At 40.8% G+C, this 12,481-nt stretch overlaps 1 protein-coding gene across 2 annotated transcripts in view; it reads right to left on the reverse strand.

Annotated features, from left to right (window-relative positions):
• Positions 1–12,481, reverse strand: part of dock1 (dedicator of cytokinesis 1) — a 185,711-nt gene that overhangs the window by 36,616 nt on the left and 136,614 nt on the right. For both annotated transcript variants that reach the window (XM_067577059.1, XM_067577060.1), the window contains exons 30-37: positions 11,145–11,223; positions 10,026–10,126; positions 4,826–4,884; positions 4,002–4,150; positions 2,733–2,818; positions 2,196–2,352; positions 1,416–1,456; positions 931–1,021 (exon numbers count right to left, since the gene is read on the reverse strand). In XM_067577059.1, coding sequence (XP_067433160.1) covers positions 931–1,021; positions 1,416–1,456; positions 2,196–2,352; positions 2,733–2,818; positions 4,002–4,150; positions 4,826–4,884; positions 10,026–10,126; positions 11,145–11,223 — 763 coding nt within the window. The remainder of the gene's footprint in view (positions 1–930; positions 1,022–1,415; positions 1,457–2,195; positions 2,353–2,732; positions 2,819–4,001; positions 4,151–4,825; positions 4,885–10,025; positions 10,127–11,144; positions 11,224–12,481) is intronic.

Here is a 12,481-nt window from a genome sequence, read left to right on the forward strand (position 1 = left end):
AATAATAATAATCAAAACAACTCCTGCAAATGCAACTGTGGCTGCTCAGCGAGGAAAATTTGATTCAGTCACAGCCTGCTCTCCCCTGTCGGGACCTGTACAAAGGCTGAAGCAGCCAGCTATTTATGCAAATACAGATGAGTTGTTGGGTGTAACCATTTTGGATAAAAGGCAGAAAGGAACAACTCCAAATTCAGGGTATAGCAAACCCCAACTGGGAATAGACACTGCAGTGCTTTATGTGAGGAGTTCTATATGTGGATGTGGTATATTTTTGATAAAGACAGAAACTTTCCAGGCCTAGAGTAGGCATTTATTTTAAAAAAAGATGTAATCTTAAAAGAAATGCTTCATGATTGCTTATACATATTTATGTATCTAATTCAAGATATCATTGCGCTAAAAGTGCAGTACAAACCTGCCCCTTTTTCACCTTAAATCAGAGGTGCCATTCACTGAACCATGTGATTTACAGAAGGGGATTCTTCCTTTTCCAGCTGACAAGGAGGACAGTAAAGGTATACCTTAATCTTGAAGCACCTCAGGTAGCTGCAAATGCTTTTTTTTACTCTGCTTTAAACTATGTCTTTGCAGGAAAGATCAGATACTGAGCATGATTTGCATTGGCTATGCAAGGTGAACTAGTTGCTGCTCAGCAAGACTGCCCTCTCAGCAGCCATCTCATGCCACAGTGGGAATACATAAACACAGACCTATCTCTCTAAGCCCTGTAAACATTCACATTCACAGATACACACTGTTTAATGTCTGAGGTTAGATGCCATCCCCATAGCTTAACAGTAGTTTTTGTTTTTTTCCATCTACAGTACAATACGCTGTTTGAAGAGGAATGTGTGTCATTTCAGAGACTGCATGAGTACCTTTTATTTGTTGTTTGTTTGTGTTCTCTTGTTTGTTGTGTCTGTGTACCTTGAGAAGTTTGGCGTGTAGCAGCAGAGTGTAGGCAGCCTCAGTATAGTTGTCGCACTCTTTGTGGAGGTCACACAGCTTGTACAGGTACCTGGAGGAAAATAGGAATGATTTATCTGGGTGGGTATTTGACACTTTAACAACAAACAAAGAGTTAACTTTGCTAGACTGATAGCCTTTTTTTAACCTCAAATGATGCTTGACAGACAGATGAAAAACTCTGATGAGATCCAACATATTTTAACAAAATCTAATATTTCATCATGGATCTCCAGGGACATACAGCTAGGAAGAAAGGACCCCAAATGTACAGCATTTAGTCTGTGGCAGGCAAATTTAGCTCATCTTAATGTCACAGCACCAAATCTCCATATGTACTCAATGTAATGTACCTTAGCAGTGTGAATAAATGCCTCGAGAGGACTGAATGTTCAGAAATATGAACATACTTGACAAGCACAAGGCTGGATATGAATGGGTCTTACCTGATGTACATCTCTTCTCTGTCTATCTCCTTGTAAAAGTTCTACAGAAAAAAAGAGACAGGCCATTAAAGTGGGTTTGAAAGGGTTCATAGATTTTCACTGACAACAATGCCATTACAGTATACTGCTTACAAAGCTTCAGTGTATGTTTACATTGCATAACCTTCAGAAGTAAATGGACTGTGGATTCTTTTTTTTAATATCTCTAAAAGAACAATATTTTGGCATCGTGACAAATTAATTTTCTAAAATCTGGATAAATGAAGTTCTGGCTTGCGGCATGCAAACATTAACTACGCAGCTACAAAAGACAAGTAAGTTGGCAGACATTTGAATCACAATGGCAGGTTGTGACACTGTTATCCCAGCTAAAACAGAAAACTTACACAACCTGGCACAGGGTGAGCATGACTCAGATAAATGCTGAATATAGGTCATATAGGTCGCTAATCTTTTCAATGGCGGTTAGTCATATGAGTCAAAATTGACATTTGGGTGCCCCCAGATGAAATGTCACTTCACAGAGAAGAGGTGTTTCAGGTGAGCTGCTCTGTGATAACATCTTAATCCATTGTGACATGTGAAGGTGACTGTTATTGTTTTATTGTCTATGGGTAGTCACGTGTCATTATTGTCACTTTAATGACAACCAATAAACAACGCCAGTGTTGATATTATAGATATTGTTGAGAACTACTGTTAGAGCAGTTTTATACTTTGACATTCATACAGTGGATCTGTCTGTGTGTATTCAAGAACTCAGAAAAGAAGCCATCTTACGAGCACATTGACAGTGCAGCTCATGCGGTTTTCCTTGTTCTCGTCGTGCATGATGGTCCTGTAGTCCAGCAACCTCTCCAGCAGACGCACCACCAGGGTGACAAAGTTCTCGCCAGTTTTGGCCAAGTACTTGTGCTTCCTGCAGTGCTCCAGTAAACTGCGTGTTTTTTTGTGTTTGTTTGAAGTGGTGGGGTGCGGTGATGGTTCGTGTGTGTGTGCACGTGTTTGTGGATGTGAAGCGGGGGGGGAAAAGAGAGGAAAACAAAACGTGAAGCATGTATAGAGAGGTTCATCAACAGTTTAAAATGTCAAACTTTTGCCACTTAGGATTTGAGAAACCATTTTTTTTTTTTTTGCCCACTAAAGCAGGGTTAGCATCCAACTGTGCTGAAAGCAAATATCACAGTTGCAAGCTGTGATGAGAAGTCGTGTGATCATCAGAACACTGTGATTATTTTGAGGAGTGCTATGTTGCAATTAGCATTATCTAACTTGTGAGAGGCTCAGGCGTAATCCTGCCCATTAATCAGCACTTACATTTTCTGAAAGAGAACTTTGTACTGCTCGTCTCCGCGGCCCCCCTCCACCTCGTGATCCAGCTTGGTGATGATCTCGTTCTCAAACTGCAATTAGACAGAGCAGGCGTAAATAATCAGTGTAGCTAATTTTTCAATTCATTAACGCCATCTCCCTGTCTCACTCTCTGGGCATCAAGGCTTGGCTGAGGGGATCTGTGCTTTGACTTTAATCGTCTCTCTTCTGCAGCCCAGCTGGCTGTGAGCTGCTTTTTATTACTACTCGCTGTTGGTACAGCCTTTCTTTATGTGTACAAACTTGGTTAGAACACAGAAAAAGGCTGCATCATGAGACACATCCGCCTTACTTCTGCTCGCTTGTTGCTGTACCTTCTGACAGTGATGTATGGACCTCATATCTCTGATGTTTGTACTGGATGTAGCAGCTGTATTAAAAACAGTCTTTATTGTGCTGAAGGAAACCAATTTCCACCGACTTCTCGATGTGCTCGTGTATTAGGCAAGCACAAATACTACTATGCTACTCTCTTGTTAAACAAAGAATTTACAACACACACGTAATATTCCCACAAAAGGGAATATTACTGTCTTACAGTATAAAAAGGGGTCAGGCCAATGTGAAACTGATCACATTTAACTACAGGAAAAGAATAACAAAGGGGGTCATTCCCTCCAATGAGCCAGGTACTGAATGACACATTGATTTAATTAGCAGGGCTCCCTTCATTCCAACTCCAAACAGACTGCACTCTTTGCAGAGGTGAACTGCGAGAGGGATGTTGGTTAAACTGTCACTGTCTTCGCAAGACTGCAAGGACCGATGGACACATTTGGAAGCCACAGTGCTGCTTTAAAATAGTACGATAAGCATTGTGTACTTTGGGAGCCCGCATAAACATTGCAAAGTTAAAAACTCCCTGCGACATCTTATGGCAGAACAGCTGTAGCCAAATAGGTTTCCTCATGCAGAAAGGCTTCATTTTACATTGTAACGAGGCATAACATTAAGTTCCACTTACCGAGGCTGTTGATGATCGCAGCACAACAAAATGAGATTTGCTGAATTACAAGTAAGCTTGTGGCTGTAAAACTTTTTTTCTCATATGGACTGTCCCTCAGCAACATTTACTCCTCCTCACATGCCCAGTTTACCACACCAGCACCCACCCACTGCTTTCCATATAGTCCTTTTGTTACCGCTCATCTGCTATTGTTCTATTTTCTGTATGTATTGTTCTGTTACTATTATTTCGTGTTTCAGAGGACGCACCCGCTGGAAACTGCATGTGAAGTGGAACTCGCACTGCATCATGTCGAAGAAGATGGGGATGGTGGCCTTTCGCAGCTCAATCTCGGGAACTAGTGTCATCTCCAGGATAGGACCCACCATCTCGGGAATGAATTTTATCTTGTGGGGCCCTTGTGAGGAAAAAAAAATCAAAATGTACAAATAAATGCACAGTATGCTATGCTAATTTGTGGACTTTTATTTAGACAAACATACAAAATGTTGATGCTAACGGGGCATAAATCCTTACTGTGCTGCAGACATAAAAGTAGCTGCTGCAAACATAGTAGACAAATATGAAGAAAGTCTGGCTCTCCACGTTTAGCAAGTCTCCTCTGATCAGAATTACCCATGACAATCATGCAGTAAATAACTTCATACCAAACACCTTAAGTCAAAAAATAATAAGTCACTCATTAAAAACCCTGTAAATTACTCGATCTTATCTGGTGGAAAAGTCCAATTAAAGGATCAGATGGTGTAGATTACAATGAGTGGACTTAAAGGGAAGCACAGGTGGCCAAATCTAACACCCCGATCCCTGTGCTACAGTCATATTCCATTGAGACTTGACTGTTGATTCTCTCATCACAGATCATAAAGCCAATTAACATTTTCTATATTTAGCTGCTGTTCATGGTTGGGTTGACTTGTGATAACTGTGAGAGCACTTAGTTGGCAGATAATCATAAACACACTTTACTCAATAACACTTTAAACATGTGTCAGTTGCTGTTATTATAATGTATATTGTTTGTTTGGTATGACTGATCCTTGACATTGACAAAATGAGTTGGTAAAATTACCTAGATTGTACCACATATCCCTGATTTCAAAGCCAATTTGCCTTCTCATGTCCTGGTACCTGAAACATAAACAGGATAAAAATGTTACAGAAGCTTAAGTCAAATCATGGCATAGAAGATTAACATGACTTGGGGCTCAGTGGATTTAAAGAAGGGCTGATGGGTGAACTCAGTGAATACCATGAAAACACTAACAAGTGTATTTCAGTTGCCTAACGCAATATAACATCCATGAAGACCGGGACCCCTAATGTTGACCGGACAAGGTTGTTATTATGATATGATCGTGCCGTGGCTGCCGGTGTCAGTATTATCCCTGTTGCTTGTAATATGAAGATTCCAGTTGTAGGGAAAGAGAGAAAACAGTGGATGCAGCTTAAAGAAATGGGATGCAACAGGATGCACCAGCATACATTTGATGGGGTTAAGGTGCTTCTTCATTTGATGCAATCCAAAACAACAGTTGCTACTTTTTTATCAGACATATTTTCAATAACTATTCCAGGTGTCGGAGTTACAAATGTATTTTATAACCCTTGACTTTTCCTTTAATGGAGGCCCGTATGTGCTCTGACCACCCTTGAGACAATATACAATCTGTGTGCTTCCTGTTGTCTTCCTGTAAAAAGCTAAATAAATGATAGAAAGTAGTTCCTTGAGTCTTTCTCATTTTTGCCTGACTGACACCCATTACACAAGCATATAATGAGACAGATTCACAATGCCCTGACCATAGTAAGTTAGTTTGTTTTGTCTTTCCATGATGTTCTTTGGAATACAAATACACACTTATCATACACACTGTGAAGAGCATATGTGAATGCTGGCAGTCAGCTGGCCGTCAGCTACGGTCTGTGTTCTGAACGCACAGAAGACAGAAGACATGAGACAAAGCGTTTGATCACATAGTCTTTGTTGGTACTAGACCTTTGAGGTCGACTTGGTGTGTCAAGAGCCCTTATACAAAACAAAGAAAACCTGAAAGGACTGCTCCCTTCCCAACTCGTTGTCTAGCTTTTTATGAATGAAGGCTTATAAACTGATCAGCTATGCCATGTCTAGGTCATGAACCAATCTCCACAGCAGCTCGGAGCCGGTCTTCCTGCCCGGCACACATACCCACGTCAAAGACAGGACAAAGGACAGAGAGGGAAAGTGAAGACAGTGAATGATGGAGAGACTAACAGGCGAGGACATGGTGAGCAGAGGGGCAGAAAGTGAGGCCAGCTCTGTGAAACCGATCAAATGAAACAAAAATAATGGCTTTAGTTCTTTCAAAACAGATTGAACATTTGGTGAGAGAAGAGAGTAAGTTCAAGCCTGAAATTGTTTTAAGATGAAGAATATAGAAGGCACAATGAAGATAACAGCCCTGAGAGAGTCATTTCTGACTGTTTTTACCCTATTTCCACCGGCCTGGTATAGCATAATTTAAGCTGCACCATTGTGCTGGTTGAAACTACCTTGCAAACTTTGCATGAATTAAAATGATGTCATATGCAAAACTATGTCTCTTTTTTAGGGGAACTCCATTGATTGTACACAACAAAGTCTGTTTATAGGTAATGAGCAGTAGCCTACAACTCCATATGTCAAAAAACTTGCATATACAGTAGATTTTTGTGGCTCCAAATAGAACTGCATAAAATCTGATAAATTTCTCAAGTGATGTCATAAACCAAAGTGTTGGACAATTTGAAATTTTGACCTGATAATGTCACTGGAGAAAACAGTCAGGGGATCACCAAAATGATTAAAATGTATCCTAAGGGGGGGGATGAATGTGTGTACCAAATTTCATGGCAATCCATCAAACAGTTCTTGAGAAATTTAACTTAAAACAACATGCTAACCTCATGGTGGCCCTAGAGGAAAAAGCCAGGTGATAACCAAAGTCTTGAGGATTCATTGTCTTGGAACCACGAATGTCAGTAAAAATTTGTTGGCAATCCATCGAGGTGTTGAGATATTTCAGTCAGGACTGAACGACCATCGACACTGCCATCCCTGGAGCAATGCTGCTAGCCTGACTATAAATCAAATATCACTTTGAGGGGCATCTAAAATCAGATGTGGTGTCAGAGTCATCAATTACTTTTACCTCCCTCCAGTCTCATGCCCTCTATAGCTGGTGGCACCGCAGGCAACTGCAAGTATTCACAAACGCCTAATCAGACCAGACTATCAAACTGAGTGACTGATGGAGGCACAGTGACACCTCTGTCTCTTCTTCCTAGCACACTGACGCCATGACACCTTGGCATCGCATTGTAGAGATGAAAAAAAAGATGCACCGTGTGAGGTGCAAGCATGACACCTCTCCTGACCTCTAATTAATATCCGTTCTTTCACACGGTGACATTTCAGTGCACCCTGTAGCTCTGATGGAATTCTAAAACCAAATTGATTGTTTTGCCAATATTTTACAAAGACATGCTAATGTATTTTGACAGAGGAGAGGAGCATTTCAAGAATCCTTAATGAAGAGGCTGCATCACCACTTTACAGCCTGGCCAGGTCAAAACACTTCACCATATTTAACTGTCAAAAGGAAGGGGGGATGCAGAGCCCAAGGATTGATCTTAAGGCAAATTATTGACAACATGATAAAATATAAATAGATGCCAGCCTCTACAAATTACTGTAAAGCTGTAAAAACGGTAATGCATTATGTATTACATCTTCTCTTTTTGCCTCTCATCCACACTTTATTGTGCAACCTTTGTGCTTGTCTAGTAATTTATTCTATACATATGTGCATGTGTGCCTGTGGAAGCGTGTGGCTGTGTGTCTCCACGTATGGGCGTGCAGATGACTACTCTAGAGGCGTCATGTCCTCATCTGAGCCAAGACAGATACAGGTTGCTGTTCTGTCACACTCCTGTAGGCAGCGAGACAGGCAGCTATGACTGTCGGCTGTCAGGGCCTACAACATATACCTGTCAACCACAGGGCAAAAAAGCTCTTGGAGAGGTTAACTAAGAATAATATGTCTACAGAGGGACAGCGGTGAGCAGTGAGTGGATCTGGGGCTCTTGGCAGCTTGTGCTGTGTATTGCAAGTGGGTCAGGGGGTAAAGGGCGAGACTGAGGGGAGGACGGAGGAAATGGATGTGGAGGCATGGAGTGATGGAAACAGAGGAGATGGAGAGAAAAAATAGAGAGAGGAGGATACAGCAAAGAGAGAAAAATACAAGTGATTGACAAAAAGAAGCCTGTAAGAACAGATGAGATGATCAAAGCCTGAAGCCAAGGGAGTGTGAGATATTCACAAAACCTGACAATATGACACTCCCTCTCCTCATCACTCATATGCACATATCATAACAATGAGATTGCTGCATGCTCATTTATCCAGCTCTGTAATGTGTAGCTGCGTTTGCACGGTCTCTGGCCAGACTCCTGTTCATCACGACTCTGATGTTATTTTTGTAATTGTTATCATTTCTATTGGTTATGATTTCATTGTACTCATCAAACTAATTGCTGAAAACGGGGGAAACGTGGTGACACGATGAAGTGTGATAGGAGAAAGAAAGAAAGCGTTCAGACCGGTTGTAAATAAGCGAAGAGTTCAGCCAAATTATGTAACGACTTTATGTGGAAGTAAAACCAAAGTAAGCACAAAACATGTCAGAAATAATCCCATATTGCACGGGAGAGTTGAACCAAGAAATCCGTAAACTGCAATGGATGTTGACAGCAGACAGCTTGGGTAACAATTTTACTGTTCACTTTCCAAATAAATTAGGCTAACCTGGGTGTTTGTATAAAACTTGTATGATCGCCTGACTGCTTGTGTTACTTGATTTCTTTCAAGTTTGTTCCCGGATAAAGGGAATTAATTGGGAAGTAAAATGTTTTTATTACTAAGGGAATGATGGCCCAAATTACAAAAATAAAAACAACAACAAAAGGGACACACAAAGATGTACTAATTCTCCTATTCAGGCCTTTATCACTTTGTCCTGGTGGTCTAATATGTGAGAAGGAAATTAGCATCGCAAAGACACGAGTAATGGACCAGAACTTCACGCGCAGCACTGGGAGATGTGTGACGCAAGAGAAAAGCCGACACAGAGAGCTAAACGTCTGTTCTCTGCTTGCGAGCAAGGCGCAATAATTGGTATTGCAGGCAGGACTGAGAGTTCATGCGCCAGCACACGCACACACACACACACACACAGACACAGGATACAGAGAGGGAGAGGTAAAAGAGAGAAGGTGAGTGGTAGGTGGAGGGAGACGGAGACAGACACACAGACAGAGAGGGAGAGTGGGCGGATAGAGGTAGGAAGAGTGGGTGAAAGAGAAATTGACAAACAGTGAATAATATCCCCTTTGCTTGCTCTGGAAGCCACCTGGTTGTGTTTGAATGACATATCTGGGAATGTCAAATAAGCAGCCTTGAAATAGCGAGGCAGAGATCAGCCCCTTTTTCCGTGCTTACGCCAGGAATGGCAGTTCTCGTGTATGTGAATCAAATAGCTCTTTCTTTTTGGGGAGGGCTGACAAGTCTTGAAAGGCAGGGTGAGGGTGGCTCGGAACATCTTGTTTACTGTGTTCGGCTGTGTGTGTGTGTGTGTGTGTGTGTGGGTGTGAGTGTATCACGGCCGATAATAAAGCACTGACCAATGAAGAGTCTCGCCGTCAAGTGTGGGCCAGTGTGATATATGCTCCAGTGACAAAAGCTCCTCCAATATGCACCACTTCTGCCCAGAAAGCATTTACACGTTTGGCTGCATTACCAGACTCCATAAGAAATACTAATGTAGATGAATGGCCTTTTATAGATACAGGCAGAGGATGAACGGGAAATGAAACCACTCTCTGAACTTATAGCTGAAAGGTGGGGGTTTCAGAAGCAGTAAATGTCTAAACTTTGTGCAAGGTGATATCAAAATTTCTCCCCTGTATCTGTTGAGGGAATATGAAGGAGAAAAAAAAGGGATGCTTTGAGGAGAAACCAAAGACCAGGTCTTATATCCAGAAGAGGATTCCTAGCTTCGCCTGATACCTGGGATATGAGTACGAGATGTGCTGTCCACCAGCCCTTAGTTACTATGAGACTGCTCTGTTTTGTTCAAAAAGGTGAACAACTAGTGCAGATTCTACTGGAACCACAGGGTGTTGGGTATCCCTGTGATGAATTATATAAAGCCTAAAGCCTGCTCAAGCTGGGGAAGGAGCCTCGTACTCACCTCTGGAAGATCTTGGCTCTTTTGTCGCTTGAGAAGTTCTCCAGCTGCAATGACTCCTGGGTAAGGAAGGCTACAGCCAGGTGAAAGTAGTTGTTCCACAGCTATTCCCGATAAAGACAGAGAGATTGACAGAGAGTGTGGTGGGGGAAAGAATAAAAGAGTATTTAGCTCACCATCCAAACTCAGCTATACAATATAATTCAGTACCACCATCGCATGACTTGGGCTGGAATGCTTTATAGTTTCATTATATCAAAAGGTTTAGATGAGATGGGTATACTTGTGTGTCTGGAAGCCCTCCCAGTGAAGGGAGAGGTTGGTGATTTAGGCCACTGGCCTCCAGAGCACACTCTCAATCAGACAATGACAGCAACTAAAAGGAGTGCTACTGTAGCCACCGTTTTTCATAGCTGTGTCCGTGCAAGTCTATTTATGATGAGTTTTCAAAGCATATAGAGTACACACCTTCCTATGAGAATACTCATAAGACAAAATACATGGTTGTTTAAGCTAAAATGATACAAATGGCTATGAAAGACAGTGTGATTCCATCCAGATAAATAATCTCTACACTGTTGAGCTATGGCTTAAAATAAAGGAAGAAACAACAGCTTTATTCATACACCATAAAGAGACTTTCAAGTGCTATCTGTCACACCAAAACACAGTTAAAATAATAAATCCATAAAGGCTTTAAAAGCTCAGAGCAGTTTCGTTGTTGGCTACATTAACATTCTTCCATATACCAGACATTACAAGCAAACAGAAAAAGTTGCTCTATTATGGGGGAGCAGGTTAAAATATTCAGAAATGCACATCAAATTGCCAGCCATTACAGGGTAATTGATGTTCCCTCTCCACAATTTTTTTGTCAGCTGCCTTCAGTGATCATTTTTTCTATTCAGAAGGCCCGACAATGCTGCATCTGGAACATTAAAAACAGCCTCAGTGTGAAACTAAAGTGAGCGATGATTTCAAAAATACCATCCAAACCTTTTCCAAACTGCTGTTAATAGTACTTAAAATGATAATCCAATGTTGCCGTGACTGAAAGAACATTGGCTTGTGGAGGACTGGTATAAAGGTTGTTTTAAAGGCTTACATCAGTTCAGCTCTTACCTGTAGCTCAAAGTTGGTCTGATCCAGAAATTTCTTGTTCAGCACTGCTGCATACTGATTAATGGCCCGTAGGAACACTCTGGAAAGATAAGAGGAAAGTGTTCAGATCTAGTCTCTGAAATAAGTTTTTTTTTTTACACCTTAAAACAAAGGTATTAACCTTGTATAGTTTCTAATTACATGGCCTTAAAGGTCACTTTCCGGCAACATGTGTGCAGTCTCTACTGCAACCATTTCACTTGTTAATAAAGTAGCCCCCAGGGATTCATATTCACACATCATGCAAGCACCACTGTACAAAACACTTGAACTCACAGCAAAATGTCATGTTACAACCCACAGAGGAAACGCTAAACAACCCATGTTTAAACATACAGTTCAGTTACAGTACAGATGTTTGATTACTGAACTTTACTGCATTGCAATTACACTATAAAAGGCAATTCATGGATTACATTTACCTACATCAACACCACACAATGGCTCAAACTATTACATATTGCTGCTTCTACTTCATATATAATGTATACAGTACACCACCTCTGGGACACAAGTGCTGTTTTTTATTCTTATTTTATTTAATTACATTTATTTCTTAGAGAAAGAGAAGAGAAACTTTGTACTTTACTTTCAATCTGGCGTACCTGGGCAGGTAAATAAACACTACATGATACAACAAATACTACAATATACAGTGACCGCCATATCTTTGTTCCAATCATATACCCAACTGTACACAATGTTTATCATTGTTACAACAGAGGACAAACTTTTTTATTCATGCCTTCTTTCTTTTATTAAGTTTTTGTTTTCAGAGGCCAGTTTTTTTTTAATCATTTTTCATGGTTCCAGTTGATGGGGAACATTCATTCATGTTGACTATAATTTCTTAACAAAGAGGAACAAATACCAACAGAAAATATTTTCTTAGGTATGGCTAGTGTTAGGCAACAAGAAGAACTTTGTTATGGTTAGTTAAAGAGTTCGGTTATGAATGAGAACTCTAGTTTTTGATGTCAAAAGTCAAACACATTTCATATCAACGTTCACCAAGCTAAATAAGGGCACTACTTCCTGCACTGGCACTCAATGTTGTCACTGAATTTAGTAGAGCAGAATTACCCAATATGAACTCATTCATTGAGGTGAACTGTTTTAAATCTGTAGCCAGACATTAGTGGTTTATACTTCCATGAAGAATAAAAGTTTGCCCATATGAAGAGGTGACATACAGGTTGAATCATTGTTCTTCATCTTTGGCAGACTGAGGTAAAGAAGGGCTGGAGGCTCTCCTGAAAAAAGATGCAATGAGTGCATCTTAATGAAAACACTGTCTG

This window comes from Thunnus thynnus, chromosome 20, assembly GCF_963924715.1.
Source record: "Thunnus thynnus chromosome 20, fThuThy2.1, whole genome shotgun sequence".
NCBI classification, from domain to species: domain Eukaryota; kingdom Metazoa; phylum Chordata; class Actinopteri; order Scombriformes; family Scombridae; genus Thunnus; species Thunnus thynnus.